The sequence below is a fragment of the Natator depressus genome, chromosome 8, assembly GCF_965152275.1.
Source record: "Natator depressus isolate rNatDep1 chromosome 8, rNatDep2.hap1, whole genome shotgun sequence".
Classification (NCBI taxonomy): Eukaryota; Metazoa; Chordata; order Testudines; family Cheloniidae; genus Natator; species Natator depressus.
This window is the reverse complement of record NC_134241.1, coordinates 55,651,570-55,671,184: the sequence shown is the minus strand read 5'-3', so window position 1 is coordinate 55,671,184 and position 19,615 is coordinate 55,651,570. Positions and strand designations below refer to the sequence as shown.

The window sequence follows — 19,615 nt, the reverse complement described above, 5'->3', positions numbered from 1 at the left end:
ACTGTAGTTTTAATGGCTTCAGCTCCAAACCAAGCAAAACTTAGTTGCGTCAGCTGTATGTTTGTTCCAACCCAGATGTCAGCATGAAACTCATGGAGTGGGAATCCACAGGAAGGGAGACTTAACAAAAAACTATTAAAAATCCTTGAAGACTAAAATGCCAATGAGTTCAGGATAACACCACTTGACTACTTAGGGATGCGGGAGCAAAGGACCAGCAGGGTGTAAGCAGCATTTAGGCAGCTCACAGGCTTTCTGGCAGCCCTCTCTACAGGGATGAATTTAATCCTGGGTGACAAAATTAAATACAGACTTGAAATATACTATTTTTAAATGAAATCATCATCAGTCATTGTGGAGCCAGTCTGCTTCTGTGGTGTTGATACCCATAGTGTAATAATGGGTTCTCTAGGGGAAGAGACTGATCAGAGTCCATGAAGCTGCTCAACAATGCCCTAGACTATCAATCCAGTTGATTATGGCAAGTGACGAATGTGCTCCTTTTACAACACAGCCTCACGTGCCTTCATGCACTTTTAGGGGAGAATCAGCAGCAGCTGATGGATTATCAGAAGGAGAAGAATCTTTCAGGAGTAAAGACTGATTCTCGTTAATGCCTTCTACAGTAATGTTGCATTTGTTTCACCACCACAACCCACTTTTGGATTAGCAGCATTTGCCTCCATTGCTGCAGCCTGTGTTACAACTGCATTAACTGCATCTGTCTTTACAATTGGTGCCAGTCGGGTACCATTTGAGTTTTAATACACGTCCTTCTAACAGATGGCTATTCTTCTTGCTGGCTACCACCAATTACCCAAACTGCCTAACCCTAACTGTTCAGTGTATTAAGGGGAAAGTGGACTTAAAGAGTCAAGTTACAAAGACCAGGATGCATACTGCTAAGAGAGTCACTCTGCAACTAAAGCCAAGCTACAGACTGTTAAGGGTCACAGGGTAAATAAATGTGCAGCACACAGGTGTGATGACATCATCCCTTGGGAGAGGGTGGGGTAAAATCTGCACTTCTGCTGGAAAATATACATACATTATTGCTGACATTAAAGTAACAGTGCAACAAACAGCAGCAGCAAAACGATTTTAAAAAACTAATCTGGGACTCCAAGTTCAAGCTGGGATGGTCACAGGCTACCTAATTAGCATGGGCGACTGATAGCAGCATTCTCACAGTCCCAGTATTTGCCACAGCTTAATTTTTCTTTTAACACATATAAGAACTTGTCAAGAAGAGATGTAATTTACAGGTAAAATACAGTGTGATACATCAATATGTATACTCTCCCCTTCCTTCACCTTCAGAGAGTAAAGGTGGCCATATATGGCCACACATATATCGGGGGGGCCTGTATCTGCTTCGATGGGAAAGGCTGTCAAATAAGACCGAGTGTATTGCATATTTTATTTTATTCGTTGAGGGAAGAAAAATATGTAAAATATTATCACAATGCTAATATGAACTGTGCATTTGTGTGCGGGATAAGCAGCTAAGCATAGTGGAAATAAGGTTAGGATGACTGCATGATTAACAGCATAACTCTTCCTAGTTTAGTCACTGGAGATCCCTCCACAATTAGTTTCAGATGATGTGAAAAGAATCAATTTACAGGATGAATTTTTTTCCTGTAAATTTCACATTCTTCTTTCTTGAGGGATTTACGCCTGCATCCAATCTTTCCTTAACACTTATCAGGACCAGTCTATACTTTTTTCTAGAAAAGAGAAGTAGTTCACTACACATTGTTGCAGGGCAGAAACAACATGTAAACCCTCTTTATTCATAGTACGTGGTCATCCAATTAGTTAACTACATGGCAAATGTTATTTTGTGCCAATGTCTTTATTATGGGCTTGTCTACACTACCACTTAAGTTGATGTAAGTTATGTCCCTCCGGGGTGTGAAAAAAACACCACCCTAAGTGACATAACTGTAGCCAGACAGCCAGCCCCCCCCCCCCCCCGACCAGCATTGCTGGGAACACACGGGAGCCAAAACAGGGCACTTAACATAAATTCCAGCACAGCCTTTGAAGCTGTGAAAAGCACAGGTGTGCTGCTACAATGTGCCTCTGGGAACATATACAACGATTAGGCTCACAGCAGGCAGAGGCGCTGTGACAGACATGGCTCTTAGCCCCTACTAAATAGCATGATGCACACACACCAACATCCTAGGTGGGAAAATATTTACCCTAATAAAAGGAATGTCCAGTAGTCGAAACTTATTGTTTCTCTCCCTTGCAAGTGTAAACTACTCTTGCGAGAGCTGGCGTCGCCCAGACAGACCAGCCCCAATTTGGCATAAGAAAGGAGAAAGAGAATAAAGGAGTACAGAGGTATAAGTAGGGGACCTACAGCACCATGATTTTTGAGTGCTTTTCACTATCTATCTGCTGGTCAGATAAGTGACAGCCTCCCAAGGCTTCTGCAGCTAAGAGGGTCCCTAAGCCTTGTCCCTTATTCGTCTTTCCGCGGAATTGAGAGACCGATCCTGGCTTGGCACCGCTGGAATCGAGAGATGCAAGGAGGGTAAGAAGCACCCACACCTGATCTCCTATCTTTAGTGTACACATATTTTGAAATAGAGCTCTATACTTTGTTTTCTTTCTTTGGGATTGTGGCTTCAGTTTTGTAACTTGTTTGTGTGTGTAACATCTCTACATTTAAATAAGTAGGCACTAGCAATTTTGTAACCACATGATTAGAATCTAGTTTAATAAATTTTGGTAACCATTTGTGCATAAGCCTGACTTGTTTCTCTGGTTTACTGTAAAGCAGCCAACACAATTAAAGAACCTCAGCCGTTTTGGCTATAAAGCCTGGCCATTAGGTGAGAGTACTAAGAGCCTAGCGTTGAGTTGTGCCGCCTCCACAGGGCAAACTCTCGGGGCGCCTGTCAGTCAATCCTGACTGCCCTCTGCGAAGGAGCCCTGAGCTCTAGCAGTTAAAGTCACGGGTGTGGAGAGGCTCTTAGTGCTGCCATTGGGGCACCTGTCAGTCAGTGTTGACTGCCTGCTGCGAAGGAGCTCTGAGCTCTAGCAGTTAAAGTCACGGGTGTTTAGGACCTTGGGGCATCCGTCAGCCTAGCCCGGGCTGCCCGCCGCGAAGGGACAGTGCGTCCTAGCGGTTAAAGTCACGGATGGTATAAACGGGCATAGCTGGCACCTCACCAAACATCCTTGGCCATCGGCTAACAATAACTTACATTGACTTAAAGCGATGTCTACACCACACTATGTTGGCAGGAAAAGCTCTCCAGCCAACATAGCTTCCACCTCTTGTTTAGGTGGAGTAATTTATCTTGACAGGAGAGTGCTCTGCCGTCAGTGTAAGCGGTCTTCACCAGACATGCTGCAGCAGTGCCGATTTAGTGCAGCAGTAAAGACAAGCCCTATGTTATTGCAAGATAAATACATGATAGTTTCTATCTTCTGAATCGGAGTACAGCTTATAGGGTAATCACTTAGGGTTATACCCAGACAAAGTACCAACTGATCAAAGTTATTACAGTTCATATAGGTTTATAACACTAAACACTGCAATAAAGCCCTCTTTGATACATTTTTGCAAATCACTGGCTATTTTCAGCAGTATTTTTTAACAAATAATAAGGCAGCACTTATATAACACTTTTCTTGCATAGATGTCAATACACTTTAAAGAGGATGGTATTATTGTCTCTATTTTACAAATGGAGAAAACAAGGTAAAGAAAAATTAAATAAATTGCTCACAGTTACACAAATTGCAAGTCCATGGCAGTCTCCTTAGTAATGGTATGACTTTTACATAGAAAGGTCTATCAAGAAAGTTACACATTTGGGGCAATACAGGTTGGGAAGGGCATAAGCACTATTAGTCAAGCCAGACTCACATTTGAGTTAACACAGAGTCTGTACCTGCAATGGGCTGATGAGATTCCTTAACCAACTTGGATTGTAAACATTAGCCAACTAAGTCTCGCTAATCCTGCAGAGCAGGCAAGTTCATACCATCACCAGTGATACCAGAAGCTTTATTGTTTGCAAACATCAGAGATGCCACAATAAATTCCCCCAAGGGTTTCTAAAAGTATTTTTGAAGTTTAGTTAGTGGGAACATCAGCACATACTTTACCAGAAGCCTGCATTAAAATTGTGTTGTCTAGTGGTCATAGCAGAGGAATTGTATTCAGGACTTCAGGACTGTGTCCGACTCTATCAATGACTCATTGTGTGACACTTGACAGAGCTCTAAGGTCCAAAAGCAAAAATGCATGCACAGTTACATTTCCAAAGGCAACCGCCACATTTGCATGTACAGAGCAAGGAACTAGTTAGGGCAGCAACTGATTTACATGCAAAGTTTCAGTAAATGTGGACATCAATGTAGGTTTCAGAGTAACCGCCGTGTTAGTCTGTATTCGCAAAAAGACACCTTGTGGCACCTTAGAGACTAACCAATTTATTTGAGCATAAGCTTTCGTGAGCTACAGCTCACTTCATCGGATGCATAAAGTGGAAAATACAGTGAGGATGTTTTTATACACACAGACCATGAAAAATCACTTTAGATAAGCTATTACCAGCAGGAGAGTGGGGTTGGGGGAGAGAAAACCTTTTGTAGTGATAAACACCCATTTTTTCATGGTCTGTGTGTATAAAAACATCCTCACTGTATTTTCCACTTTATGCATCCGATGAAGTGAGCTGTAGCTCACGAAAGCTTATGCTCAAATAAATTGGTTAGTCTCTAAGGTGCCACAAGTACTCCTTTTCTTTTTGCGACATCAATGTAGTTATGCAAATTCCTATGAATTTTTGGTCATGAACCTATGGTCTCGTTTATTAATGTTTTGGTCTTAACCTCACCGTTCTTCAGTTTAAACCTCCCAGTTCTTCAGTTTAACCATCTATAGAATGGATATAAGAACACTGTCATGACTAGGATGTGGGCTATCTGACCTAGTGGTCAGAGCAGAAGTCAGGCAACAGAATCAGGTTACTGGGAGGCACAATCTGAGACAGACCTAGGAAGGCCATTCGTCTGTCTTAAAGCCAACAATCCTAGTTTTGCAGAGCACTCGTCCTGTCCAGAAGAGGCTTTTGTCCAGTGAAAATGAGAGGAGGAGACAGCATACAAGATTATGCCAGTGGGAGCAGAGGTGGGGGCGTCACCTCCATGTGATGTGACCCAGGCAGGGGCAGGCTCACGCAGCTCTATATATCACTAATTCCCTAATTAGTGTTGTGTGGTTGCTGGTGAGTATTTGTTGGTAGATGTGCAAGTGAACGAGCCCCTGATTACTCTCCAGGAACCACACATCACACAACAAAAACACTAACCCAGGAACCTATCCTTGCAACAAAGCCCGATGCCAACTCTGTCCACGTATTTATTCAAGTGACACCATCATAGGACCCAGAGTAACAGCCGTGTTAGTCTGTATTCGCCAAAAGAAAAGGAGTACTTGTGGCACCTTAGAGACTAACCAATTTTATTTGAGCATGAGCTTTCGTGAGCTACAGCTCACTTCATCGGATGCATCATAGGACCTAATCACATTAGCCACGCCATCAGGGACTCGTTCACCTGCACATCTACCAATGTGATATATGCCATCATGTGCCAGAAATGCCCCTCTGCCATGTACATTGGCCAAACCGGACAGTCTCTACGCAAAAGAATAAATGGACACAAATCTGACATCAGGAATCATAACATTCAAAAACCGGTAGGAGAACACTTCAACCTCTCTAGCCACTCAGTAAAAGATTTAAGGGTGGCAATTTTGAAACAGAAAAGCTTCAAAAACAGACTCCAACGAGAAACTGCTGAGCTTGAATTAATATGCAAACTAGATACCATTAACTTGGGTTTGAATAGAGACAGGGAATGGCTGGGTCATTACACATATTGAATCTATTTCCTTAAGTTAAGTATCCTCACACCTTCTTGTCAACTGTCTAAATGGGCCGTCTTGATTATCACTACAAAAGTTTTTTCTCCTGCTGATAATAACTCATCTTAACTAATTAGCCTCTCACAGTTTGTATGGTAACTTCCAACTTATCTATATGTGTGTGTATATATATATATATATATATGTTCCATTCTATACATCCGATGAAGTGGGCTGTAGCCCACGAAAGCTTATTCTCTAATAAATTTGTTAGTCTCTAAGGTGCGACAAGTACTCCTGTTCTTTTCTTAGACATTCAGTAATTCTTTGTTGTCTCTTCACTGTCTCAAACAACAATTCTTTGGAAAGGCATGCGATTTAAATTCTTCACACAGCAATGCATAAACAAAGATAAACAAGTACAACCATTTAATTGTGTCCAAATCAAAAGCTATCACACAACAAGGCAATAGTTTTAGTGACTTGCATAAACATTTTGCAAATTTTGCTGACAGGGTGTGATTTTTGCAAAATTCACTTCAACATACTGACCACACTAACTAGGCAAATCTCAGTCCTTGCAATCTGGCCTACCTGCAACCAAGCGAGAGCCCCATTATCTTCAAGAGGATTTCACAGGGACATTGGTATCTGTCTACATGGATCAGATAGCATGGATCAGGTACCATGATCAGAGCCACCGTGTACTGGCTACTCTCTATAGGCCTGATCCAATTCCCACTGGGAAAGAGTCCCAATTAACTTTAATGGGCTTTAGTTTAATAGTCTATTTTCAGATGTGAGCAAGTGCATGTCATATATCTTAATTTAAGTGGCAGGGCTCTGTACTTTTGGATCAGAAGAATCATCTCCACTTATAACCATGAAGCGCTATGTGGTCAAAGCATGCAATAGAGGGATGCTTGTGAAGTTCTGTATGGCCATCGATTTGTTAAAAGATCTTTAATTCTGCATTTGTAAGTGCCAGGATGGAGGCACACAATTTTGATCTTCAATTTTTTGAACATCTGCAGTATGTTAGTGTCATGAATGCACATGCGAAAAAACTACAATAAGATCAAAACCTGCTTGCAACAAATATTAACATATATGTTGCTGAGAGAAAAGGAAGGATGGAGTCAGGATGATACTGTGCATTCCCCCTGGTATTTCCACTTTGAAGTCAATTCTGGCACAGAATCCAGATTGGATCCATTACTAGGAAAGATTATCTTTATGCATATGCACATACACAGTCAATATATTTTCAAAAGAAATCTTTACTTCTCATCTGACTTGTATTAGCTTAGATCGTATTTCACCAATATGCACTGGATTTTCTGTGGTTTCATATTAAATATTCATTGTAGTATTTCACATTTTTGGATTGTGAACTAGATGAAAATGCATTTGATGAAGTGAGCTGTAGCTCACGAAAGCTTATGCTCAAATAAATTGGTTAGTCTCTAAGGTGCCACAAGTACTCCTTTTCTTTTATAGATGAAAACAGCTGTGTAAAAATAAGGCACACAAACACAGTTCAGCTACTGTTGCAATGACAGGTCTGAAGAATAGACTTGTTAAAGTATGTATCAAAATCAATAAATAATATTTATTAGATACATGCAGAAGACTTCTTTATCAAGTAGCCACATTGATTGTATTGGCCACAATTGCATGCACTTAATTAAAAGAAAAGTACAATCTTAGGGAATAGTTCTCCTTCTCTGAAACATGGAAGATGCACCGCATATTTATTGTTGAAAATTGAATGTATTTTTTGCAAGAAGGGGCATCATGGGAACATTAACATAAAAGTGCCCCATATTAACCATTATTCCCCTAAGGCCCTCTCAGAACCCTGAGGATTACGTCTTCTATCCTCCTCTTTTCTATGTCTTTCCCCATACAAACACCCACATTGTACTAACCACCATCCTGGACGAGGAGAGGTGGTTCGTCCAAAGCCTAAACAGATTCCTGAATTAGCTATGGGCTGCTATACAGAACAACATGAGGCACCAGGGCATGCTCTAACCCTAATGTCACAGCAAGGAAAGACCAAATTCTGCCTCATTTTTGGGTCACTGTATGGTAATGTGTAATGGCATCTGAGAGGAGAGTAGCTGGCCTATCCTTGTCCATGGATTATAAATATGATCAGTCCTCCTTTATTTTAATTTTATATGCACTTCTCAAATCTTCTGCATTTACTAGACATCTCACTTTAGGAATGTCTTCCTGGCCATGTCCCAGTATTCTATCCTCTATGAACCTATCTAATTTTTTTTAACCTAACTATATTTTTGGCCTTCACAACATCCCACAGCTTTGAATTCCACAGGTTGACTGTGCATTGTGTGAAGTTGTGAGTTGTGCGGGTGGTACAGAATTCATATGGCCTGCAAGGGATGTTAAGAGTAACTAGAAGGATTTCTACAGATGTGTTAGCAACAAGAAGAAGGTCAAGGAAAGTGTGGGCCCCTTACTGAATGAGGGAGGCAACCTAGTGACAGAGGATGTGGAAAAAGCTAATGTACTCAATGCTTTTTTTGCCACTGTCTTCACGAACAAGGTCAGCTCCCAGACTACTGCACTGGGCAGCACAGCATGGGGAGGAGGTGACCAGCCCTCTGTGCAGAAAGAAGTGGTTCAGGACTATTTAGAAAAGCTGGATGAGCACAAGTCCATGCGCTGCATCCAAGGGCGCTAAAGGAGTTGGCAGATGTGATTGCAGAGCCATTGGCCATTATCTTTGAAAACTCATGGAGATCCAGGGAAGTCCCGGACGACCGGAAAAAGGCTAATGTAGTGCCCATCTTTAAAAAAGGGAAGAAGGAGGATCCTGGGAACTACAGGCCAGTCAGCCTCACCTCAGTCCCTGGAAAAATCATGGAGCAGGTCCTCAAGGAATCAATTCTGAAGCACTTCGAGGAGAGGAAAGTGATCAGGAACAGTCAGCATGGATTCACCAAGGGCAAGTCATGCCTTACTAATCTAATTGCCTTCTATGATGACATAACAGGCTCTGTGGATGAGGGGAAACCAGTGGACATGTTATTCTTTGACTTTAGCAAAGATTTTGATACGGTCTCCCACAGTATTCTTGCCAGCAAGTTAAAGAAGTATGGGCTGGATGAATGGATGATAAGGTGGATAGAAAGCTGACTAGATCGTCGGGATCAATGGGTAGTGATCAATGGCTCCATGTCTAGTTGGCAGCCGGTATCAAGCGGAGTGCCCCAAGGGTCAGTCCTGGGGCCGGCTTTGTTCAATATCTTCATTAATGATCTGGAGGATGGCGTGGATTGCACCCTCAGCAAGTTTGCAGATGACACTAAACTGGGAGGAATAGTAGATACGCTGGAGGATAGGGATAGGATACAGAGGGACCTAGAGAAATTAGAGGATTGGGCCAAAAAAAATCTGATGAGGTTCAACAAGGACAAGTGCAGAGTCCTGCACTTAGGACGGAAGAATCCCATGCACAGCTACAGACTAGGGACCGAGTGGCTAGGCAGCAGTTCTGCAGAAAAGGACTTAAGGGTTACAGTGGACGAGAAGCTGGATATGAGTCAACAGTGTGCCCCTGTTGCCAAGAAGGCTAATGGCATTTTGGGCTGTATAAGTAGGAGAATTGCCAGCAGATCGAGGGACGTGATCATTCCCCTCTATTCGGCACTGATGAGGCCTCATCTGGAGTTGTGTGTCCAGTTTTGGGCCCTACACTACAAGAAGGATGTGGAAAAATTGGAAAGAGTCCAGTGGAGGGCAACAAAAATGATGAGGGGGCTGAAGCACATGATTTATGAGGAGAGACTGAGAGAACTGGGATTATTTAGTTTGCAGAAGAGAAGAATGAGGGGGGATTTGATAGCTGCTTTCAATTACTTGAAAGGAGGTTCCAAAGAGGATGGATCTAGACTGTTCTCAGTGGTAGCAGATGACAGAACAAGAAGTAATGGTCTCCAGTTGCAGTGGGGGAGGTTTAGGTTGGATATTAGGAAAAACTTTTTCACTAGGAGGGTGGTGAAGCACTGGAATGCATTACCTAGGGAGGTGGTGGAATCTACAACCTTAGAGGTTTTTAAGGTCAGGCTTGACAAAGCCCTGGCTGGGCTGATTTAGTTGGGGACTGGTCCTGCTTTGAGCAGGAGGTTGGACTAGATGAACTCCTGAGGTCACTTCCAATATTCTTCCTGATCACTTCCTGATATTCTATGATTCTATGCATATTTCTGTGCCCACCACGCAGAAATTTTTTTTTTTTAAAAATCTGCCAGGGGACACGCACTTCTTCCCCAGCAGCAGATCTGTTCCAGCATGCCTGGAGCAGCCTCAGAAATGGGGGATGGGGACTGGTCGTGCATGCCTGTGTGGTTGATCACCATTGTGGGAGGTGCTGGGCCAACAAGCGAGAGAGAGGGAGAGAGAGAGAGACTGACTATGTCCCTCTCTCTTGCTACTGCAGCTCGCTGGTGTAGAAGGGTAGGGCTTTTTATTATGCATGAGGCAGGCTATGTCTGGAAGGCAGTGTAGCAGCCTGCCTGCTAGTTAATTGATCTCTTTCTCTGATGCACAAATGTAGCAGCCTGCAGGTAGTAACATTGTTAAAGTTGCTGTTGATGTTTAATTGATCTCATTCTCTGAGGCAGAAGTGTAGCAGCATGCCTATTGTTCCTATTGTTGGTTAACTGTTCCCATTATCAGTCAATTCCCCCAGGAGCATAAAACCTGTAAAAGTTTTAAGGCCCCTACATTGCCAGAGTGATGTAAAGGAGCATTATATAAATGACAGTATGGAAATCCTCATATAGGAAGATCTGTGTGATTTTTCACTTTTTTCCTGTGCCAAAGTGGCACAATGGGGTTAGATTACAGCTCAGGATTTATTTTACTTACCCATTTAAAAAAAAAAGACTTTGATGGCAAATAAAACATTTACCAAGCAGTCAATAAAATGTCAGGACAATCAGAACCAAGCCCTGCCCAAAGTATCCAGCCAGGTCCAGGATAATGATTAACAAAACTGTATGACTTTCATGTGTGAAAATCTGAGCAATTTAAAATTACATTCTACATTTTTTTTTGGCTATCTGGTGTTCTGTAATGTGAGTTAAATAAAAATCCAAGATTATAACTGGAATGCAGGATATTAGTTACCAAGTGTTTGTAACTTACCTTTCATGTATTTAGAAAATGCTGAATAGTTATTGAGACATTTTTCTGTATTGTATTCTGTAAATAAATTACCAAAACAATTGAAACTGATGTGATTATACTGCATTATTTTGACAAATAAAATATGTAGAATTTTGCAGAATTTTGATTTTTTTGGCACAGAATTTTGAATTCTTTGGCACAGAATCCCCCCCCATGAGTAGCCATCCTACATCTCTCTAAGTTCCTCCTCTTAAAACACACATATTTCAAAAAGCCTACAGACCAAGGACTGGCAAAACTTGGCACGCGGCCTGTCAGAAATATAAAGGGAAGGGTAAACACCTTTAAATCCCTCCTGGCCGGAGGAAAAACCCTTTCACCTGTAAAGGGTTAAGAAGCTAAGACAACCTTGCTGGCACCTGACCAAAATGACCAATGAGGAGACAAGATACTTTCAAAGCTGGAGGGGGGGGGGGGAAGGGTTCTCTCTGTCTGTGTGTTGCTTTTGCCGGGACCAGAGCAGGAATGCAGGTCAGAACTCCTGTAAAGGGTTAATAAGCAATCTAGTTAGATATGCGTTAGATTCTGTTTTGTTTAAATGGCTGATAAAATAAGTTGTGCTGAATGGAATGTATATTTCTGTTTTTGTGTCTTTTTGTAACTTAAGGTTTTGCCTAGAGGGATTCTCTATGTTTTGAATCTGATTACCCTACAAGGTATTTACCATCCTGATTTTACAGAGATGATTCTTTTACTTTTTCTTTAATTAAAATTCTTCTTTTAAGAACCTGATTGCTTTTTCATTGTTCTTAAGATCCAAGGGTTTGGGTCTGTGTTCACCTATGCAAATTGGTGAGGATTTTTATCAAGCCTTCCCCAGGAAAGGGGGTGTAGGGCTTGGGGGGATTTTGGGGGGAAAGACGTTTCCAAGTGGGCTCTTTCCCTGTTATATTTGTTAGACGCTTGGTGGTGGCAGCAATAAGGTCCAGGGACAAAAGGTAAAATAGTTTGTACCTTGGGGAAGTTTAACCTAAGCTGGTAAAAATAAGCTTAGGGCATTTTTCATGCAGGTCCCCACATCTGTACCCTAGAGTTCAGAGTGGGGAAGGAACCTTGACACGGCACATCAGGGAAATCTGCTGGCAGGCCAAGACAGTTTGTTTACCTGCAGTGTCCACAGGTTCACCCGATCGCAGCTCCCACTGGCTGCAGTTCACCATTCCAGGCCAATGGGGGCTGCGGGAAGCTGCGTTTGCCGAGGGATGTGCTGACCACCACTTCCCGTAGTCCCTATTGGCCTGGAACGGCGAACTGCGACAAGTGGGAACTGCGATCAGCCGAACCCATGGACGCTGCAGGTAAACAAACCATGCCAGCCGACCAGCGAATTTCCCTGACGGGCCGTGTGCCAAAAGTTGCCGATCCCTGCTATAGACTCTAGTTCTTCCCTCTCCCCCAAGGAAATGCTAACAAACTGACAATACAGAACAGGAAATCCAACCCCAAATCATAGAACAAGATGTGATACATCTAGTCATTCAGTCACTTGGCTTTTTGTTGCATTTAATTCCCCATTCTTTGTCTGTACTTTGTTTCCTTCGATGCATAATCTCTTGAAGCAGGGGCTCTTATCTTCTTACTGTCTGTAAAGTGCCCAGCACACTTTGAATACTATAAAAATAACGAATAGTAATAACCTCTTTTTGAGGTTCATTAATGACAAGCAATCATGTGTTGGAGGCATGGGAAGTATTTGATGAGAAAGCTTTGTTTGCTTAGCTCTTAAATTGCAAAGCTCTGCAGATGATCTCATCCAGGAAATATTAACACAAACATGCAACACACAGACTTTATTTAGTTTTTTCCCGTAATTCCCTTTCACTGCAGGTAGGAAAAAAGACTATTTCTCTGTATGATCTAGCATGAGTCATTGAATGAGAAACTCTGGGAGAGAGACATTATTAAACTTGTGATATTCACTAATTTCCCAGAGACAAGGTAGGTGAGGTAATATATTTTATTGCACCTACTTCTGTGGATGAAAGAGACATCTTCAAGGTATACAGAGCTCTTCTTCGGATCTCTGGATAGGCTGCTCAAGCAATCTCTGACCCCTCCTCCAAACACATGTATTCCTGTGTAAGAGGCTAACTTCAAAAACCAATGTAATAACTATAATTAAGACTGCTGTGAATGGTAATTAGCAGCAGCTGAGCCATCCAGACATATGGATACTTACTGATTTAATTCTTTTTCATTCAAAGAACATTGACTTTTGTATCAAAGAACATTGCTGGGAGTTTAACTGTTTTATTTCCTGTTTTGAAAAGAGTGGAAGTACCATAGCGATAAGAGACGCTAGCTAATAACTTTAGTTAATCTTTTCCAAGCTGTGTATTTTAATCATCTGAGATAGCTCCCAAGAACAGTTTAGAAAGAACCACTGTGCTATCAAGACTGCTTAATGTTTTAATTTTTTTAGGGCAGAATAATCTTGCATTTCCCCCCATTTAAAAAATCAGCAAACTAGGCTGCAATACTCCAGTTTCATTGTCTTTTTTTTTTTTTTTTTTTGGTGCTCGGAGGATCTCAGCACTGTATTTCGGACTATTCCTTTTCATGTTATATGGAAATCTGCACTGTGTATTTGGGGTTGGGGACGTCATGTCAGGAGAATGAATGGTATGTATACAAACTTTTCATTCTATAATGTTTTCATTTCCCTGTTATCTTTCTTTTTCTCTCACAACTGTTGCCAAACTGCATTCAGAATGCTTAACCTCTTGTCTCACCAGCACTGGGGGAATATTAATGCTGTTCCAAGGGTTGTCCAGCAGAGAGTACACCAAAGATATTTTGGGCAAATGATTCCCCAGGAGAAAAAAGCAATATGATTTTCCTCTTACACCACTGTACATTCACTTTACTGGAATTACTTCAGATTTACACTACTGAAGGTGAGCAGAGATTCAGGCCCAAAGACTGTGATTAGATATCATGCTGTGTTCTACACCGCTTGCTGCCCTCTAGTATTCTCAACCAGAGCTGAACATGGTTTTGTCCTTGTTGTGGACAAGAGCAAACCATGTACAGCAGGGGAGCCCAATCTAAGGCCCACTAGAGCATTTCATAAGGCCTGTGGCCTGCTTCAGCAGACTATACTCACTGCCAATCCATTAGTGTTTTGTCATCATGTTTACATCATTTTAGTTTACATAAGTGTGTAAATAGACAATACCATACCTAGAAACAACCTATCTAAATACATACGAAACAAGCTCAACTTACAATATAAATCAATAAATCTTATTAAAATATGTAGAATCTGTTTGCCCACACAAGGTTGTGGTTATGTTTATGTGGCCCTCCTGTGTAATAAGGCTGGGCACCACTGATGTACAGTATGCCCAGGGCCAGATTCTAATCTTGATTCTGAGTTGCACTGGGGTAAGTCACAGTGATTTATCCAAATCTGTTCCCTGGCATAGAAATGTGGTTGACCTGCTAGGACAAGAGGTTGAGAATGCTTTCTTACAACACGTATTCAACACAGTTGACTCTATCTACACCATGAGAACTAAAATTGTTTCAAATGCTATCTTGGCAGAGGTAGGTAGGGGAAGTTGTCGTATTTGACACCTGATGTCAAACATGTAGTTTTTGTAGTACAGTGGCTACAGTATGTTCACTGAATTCCTGTATTAGGTACTGCTAAGATCTTTCTATCACAGTACCACTTGTAACAGGCTGATGCAAACCTTTCAGTTGTGACAAGAAAAATCCCGTTTGAACCTTTACAAAAATGCTTGGCAAAATAAAGAGACAAAGTTGTCAGACTATGAATACACCAAATTAATTATTTATCACGTGATGCTCGGAATGTAATACAAAAAGTTTGTAGCTTTCTTTCTGTCTAGTATTTGACAACTCATGTAAATATGCTCATCAACACAAAAAGGGGACCTATATGCTGTATACAATAGGCCAAACCACGACCAGCCAATGCTTCTTTACCTTCAGCGGATCCCTATTTTTGTGAGATGAAAGCACAACATACCTCATTTCTTATTAATCTGGTGCTACAACCATGCACGAAATGCTGAAACTGCTGAAAGCTAAACTTCTCTATTAATCCTTGATCCACACACAACACAAACCACAGAGGTTTTCCCACACAATATGGCTGTGTTGCAGAGCCAAAGAACAAAGCCCAAATTCTATGATAATATTTAATTGCTTATCCTGACTCAGAGCTGGAAATCCACAAAACCAAGATTTTGCCAGTAAAATTAGATTTTGGCAATATGTAGTGTTTTGGAGATTTGAATGTTAATGGTACACATGAAATTCAACAGTCAAAGATCACCAGAAATGAATGTTTTCGGCAAAAAGGACATTGGTTACAAAAATAACTCATTTATGCTTCCAAGCCAGAAAGATTTGTTAATAAACCCAGATATGAGAAACATTGGTAATATTATACAACTATCAGGACAACGCGTTCAAATATGGATCTACTCTAATAAACATGCATGTATCATGTTAATATTTTGTTTACAACACTGAAAAGCTGGAGAAAAGGCAGAGATCACATGATTATGGAATTTCTCTCTCTTCCTCGTGGAAAAAATAATCCTAGAAAAATATACGGATTAACATTTCGTCCTCCTGGACAGTTTTTACCATTACACTGTTCACATGCTCAGAAGACACTCTCCAGGCTCCTGGTCAGTGTTCTGAAGCAACTGAGGAGAAAACAGAGCCCTCGAACAATCCACGCTAGTGTCAACACCAGACCCCAATCTGGTATGAGACAGAACTTTGGGAAGTTCTGTTAGTGCTGTGTAGACCCCCAGACCATGTAGTCATGTTCATAGTGAATAGCTCATAGAATCATAGAGCTTAAGGCCAGAAGGGATCACCAGATCATCTACTCTGACCTCCTGTATATCACAGACCATCAACAGCATCTAGGTACCCACAAACCAAACCCAACAACCGAAATTAGACAAAATGTCAAAACCCGCAGGAGATTAAGATAATGTGTGCCACAGGCATATAATAGGAGGGACTGGAATGCACCAAAGACCAAGGCCTCTGCAGTGCTGGGAACTGATTAATGATACACACCCAGATGATCCTAGCAATCAATGTGTGCCCCATCTTGTAGAGGAAGGTGAAAAAAACCCCAAGGTCCCTGCCAATGTGATCTGGGGGGAAATTCCTTCCTAATCCCACATACGGCAATCAGTTACACCCTGAGCATGTAAGCAAGAACGAGCGAGCCAAGAATCTGATAAAGAGAATTCTCATGACCATCTTGGAGCACCAGCTCGGACCAGTCCAGTGTCCCATCTCCAGATGCTTCAGAGGAATGAAACAAAACAAAACGAAAAAAAAGTTTTGTTGGAGGGGAGGGGGAATCATGACCCCCTGCAGTTACCTTAAAACAGTTTTAGGGCCAAATCAACAACAGCAGCAAATCCTAGACAAGTCCTTAGACACCTTACTAAGGCAAAATTACCATTCAGTGAGTGAAAATGGCAGGATTGACTTCAGTAGGACTAAAATTTAGCCCTTTAAGGCTCAATTCTGACACCTTTGTTCACATTGTTTTGTACATCACTCCACAAGTAGCCCCAAGATTTTCAATAGGACTGGTTGTGGTATAAGCGATTACTCAACGTGAGTAAGTGTTGGGCACTTAGTACATTAATACAAGAAGCTCCCATTAATATGGGATGTACCCCATCAAAAAAAGAGGGACTACTTCCAGTTCAAGATTTAACTTACAGAATTGTACAGCCCCTTTTCTCAAAAATCAGAAATGGCATTTCTTCATTACTATTATTATTATTTTAACTTATAACTTTCAAAACAAAGGTTTAAAATAATAAACTAAAATGAACAGCTTCTGTCCACTCTTATTTTTACAGTTGACACCTTCATACAGCAAGAGAACATAACAGTGAAATTAATTCTTTCATGATCCAAAATGTAGTAAATTTCTTCATGTTAGATGTAGCTCTTGTGACAAAGTTCCTGCTCTACCTTGGTGGGTCTTGCGCTTATTGGCGGATTTGCTCGCCTTGGAGCTTCACGGCAGCCCTCAGCTTGGCCGTTTTTCTGAACCCACAGTCCAGGTCGACTCCTCCTGTGTCTGATCAGGAGTTGGGAGGATTTGGGGGGAACCCGGGCCCGCCCTCTACTCTGGGTTCCAGCCCAGGGCCCTGTGGAATGCAGCTGTCTAGAATGCCTCCTGGAACAGCTGTGCGACAGCTACAACTCCCTGGGCTACTTCCCCATGGCCTCCTCCCAACACCTTCTTTATCCTCACCATAGGACCTTCCTCCTAGTGTCTGATAATGCTTGTACACCTCACTCCTCCAACAGTTCACGTTCTCACTCTCAGCTCCTAGTGCCTCTTGCTCCCAGCTCCTCACACGCACACCACAAACTGAAGTGAGCTCCTTTTTAAAACCCAGGTGCCCTGATTAGCCTGCCTTAATTGATTCTAGCAGCTTCTTGATTGGCTGCAGTGTTCTAATCAGCCTGTCTTAATTGTCTCCAGAAGGTTCCTGATTGTTCTGGAACCTTCCCTGTTACCGTACCCAGGGAAAAGGGACCTACTTAGCCTGGGGCTAATATATCTGCCTTCTATTACTCTCCTATAGCCATCTGGCCCGACCATGTCACATTCTATAACAGTGTGCTTTACTATGAATTAAGGAGCTATATTCATCCTTGGTGTAACTCCGCAAGCCTTCACTAATCATGGATTCAGCCCACTATGTTGACGTGGCCTTAAATTTCCTTCTTTACAATGTTATTAATGATGAGATTCATTTTTTCATCCCTTCATATATAGCCAGCTTCATTCTTCTGCTGCCCAATATTCAGGCCAGAGAGACATGCAAGCACAAGGTTACTTCCCAGTAGATTCCCTCTGCATGTTATTCCACAGATAAGCCAGTAGTGAGTGCTGTATTTGATGTAATTTGTTGACATGGATCAACACTGCAACTCTATACATTTGGTACTTTATTTGGTCCAAAATATTTCTAAAATTTAGTTGACCATAGAACATGACACCACATGACTCCATTTCAGCTTCCATACACAATATATTTCAGTGTCTGGAAGTGGATTACGCACTCCAGAAGAAAGTAGGAGGATGTCACTGCAGGCACAAGGTGGGTGAGGCAATATTTTTAATTGGACCAGCTTCTGTTGGTGAAAGAGTCAAGCTTTTGAGCTACACAGAGCTCTTCTCCAGGTAGCTCAAAAGCTTGACTCTTTCACCATCAGAAGCTGGTCCAAAACAAGATACCACCTCACCCACCCACTTTGTCTCTCTAATATCCTGGGACCAACACAGCTACAACACTGCAAACTGCAGATAGCCACATTCAGCTGCAGTTTAGGTTTACTACCTATTAGTGATATTCCAAGCATCTTTCATCAAATTCAAAAGAAAACAACTGAACTGACCCTGTCTAAACCATCTGAGAGGTTATCTCAGGCATGTTTTAAACAGTTAGCAATACCAAAACCAGCCAAAATGTAATTCCAATCTATTTGATATAATCAGCCTCATATATAAGTGATTTGAAATGAAATATTTTGCTGAGACAGCAGCAAACCTCTTTAGCTTTACTGTGAAAACCTGCCAGAAGTCATTTAGTAATTGTGTTAAGCCTCCCAACTGGTTTATAGACATTAGGAAGAACATCTAAATCCCATGAAGGGATGGGGAGGGAACTGAAAGAATGCTTCTCTTTCTCCCCTCAATGGCCTCGAACAATTGTCCTTATGGAAAAACGCTGAAATTTAATAGAAAAAAGTATATCCTTTCTACATGGTTTTGTGTTTTTTTGTTTTGTTTTATTTGGGGGGAGCTCTCAGTTTCCACAGGCTTTTACCAAATTGCTCAAAGGGCAAAGTTGTTAACAAGGAGAAGGGAAAAAAAGGTGGGAAGGCGGAAAAAGAAAAAAAATATGCTTCAAAAGAAGATTAACATGCATCTTCTTTGTTACCTTGTACTGTGAGGAAGACAGAAGCCACAGTAGATCCACCTTCATTGGAAGCAGTGCAACTGTACTCGCCAGCATCTGTGAGCTTTACAGATTTTACTTCTAAAGACAAATTGCTCATCATCCTTATTCGGGAGGGCTCCACAAGCCTCAGATCATTGCCATTTCTCTGCCAGGTGAGATTATAACGCACTGTGCTTAAGGTTAGGCAGGTCAATATGGCTCTCTCCCCAGGGGTGACTGTGACATTATTAGGAACCTGAACCACAGGTGGGGGCTCTACATGGAAAGAATAAAGAGAAAGGATTCAGAAACTATTAGGCTCACTTGTAGGTACTTCGTAAGTAACCATGATAACACAGCAGTAACAGAAGTAAAAAGGCATACCGGTGGGTTATTTAATACTTAGTTTCATTTCACAGCACTGAAGCCAGCACACTGGGGTCTGATCCAAGGCCCACTGAACCAAAAGGGAGCCTTTCAATGAGATCTGAATCAGGTCCTAGATTTGTACATGCTG

General features: G+C 41.7%; 1 protein-coding gene across 1 annotated transcript in view; it reads right to left on the bottom strand.

The window, feature by feature from the left end:
- Positions 1 to 19,615, bottom strand: part of HMCN1 (hemicentin 1) — a 335,320-nt gene that overhangs the window by 187,133 nt on the left and 128,572 nt on the right. Inside the window, exon 11 of the mRNA XM_074961138.1 lies at positions 19,099 to 19,374. Coding sequence (XP_074817239.1) covers positions 19,099 to 19,374 — 276 coding nt within the window. The remainder of the gene's footprint in view (positions 1 to 19,098; positions 19,375 to 19,615) is intronic.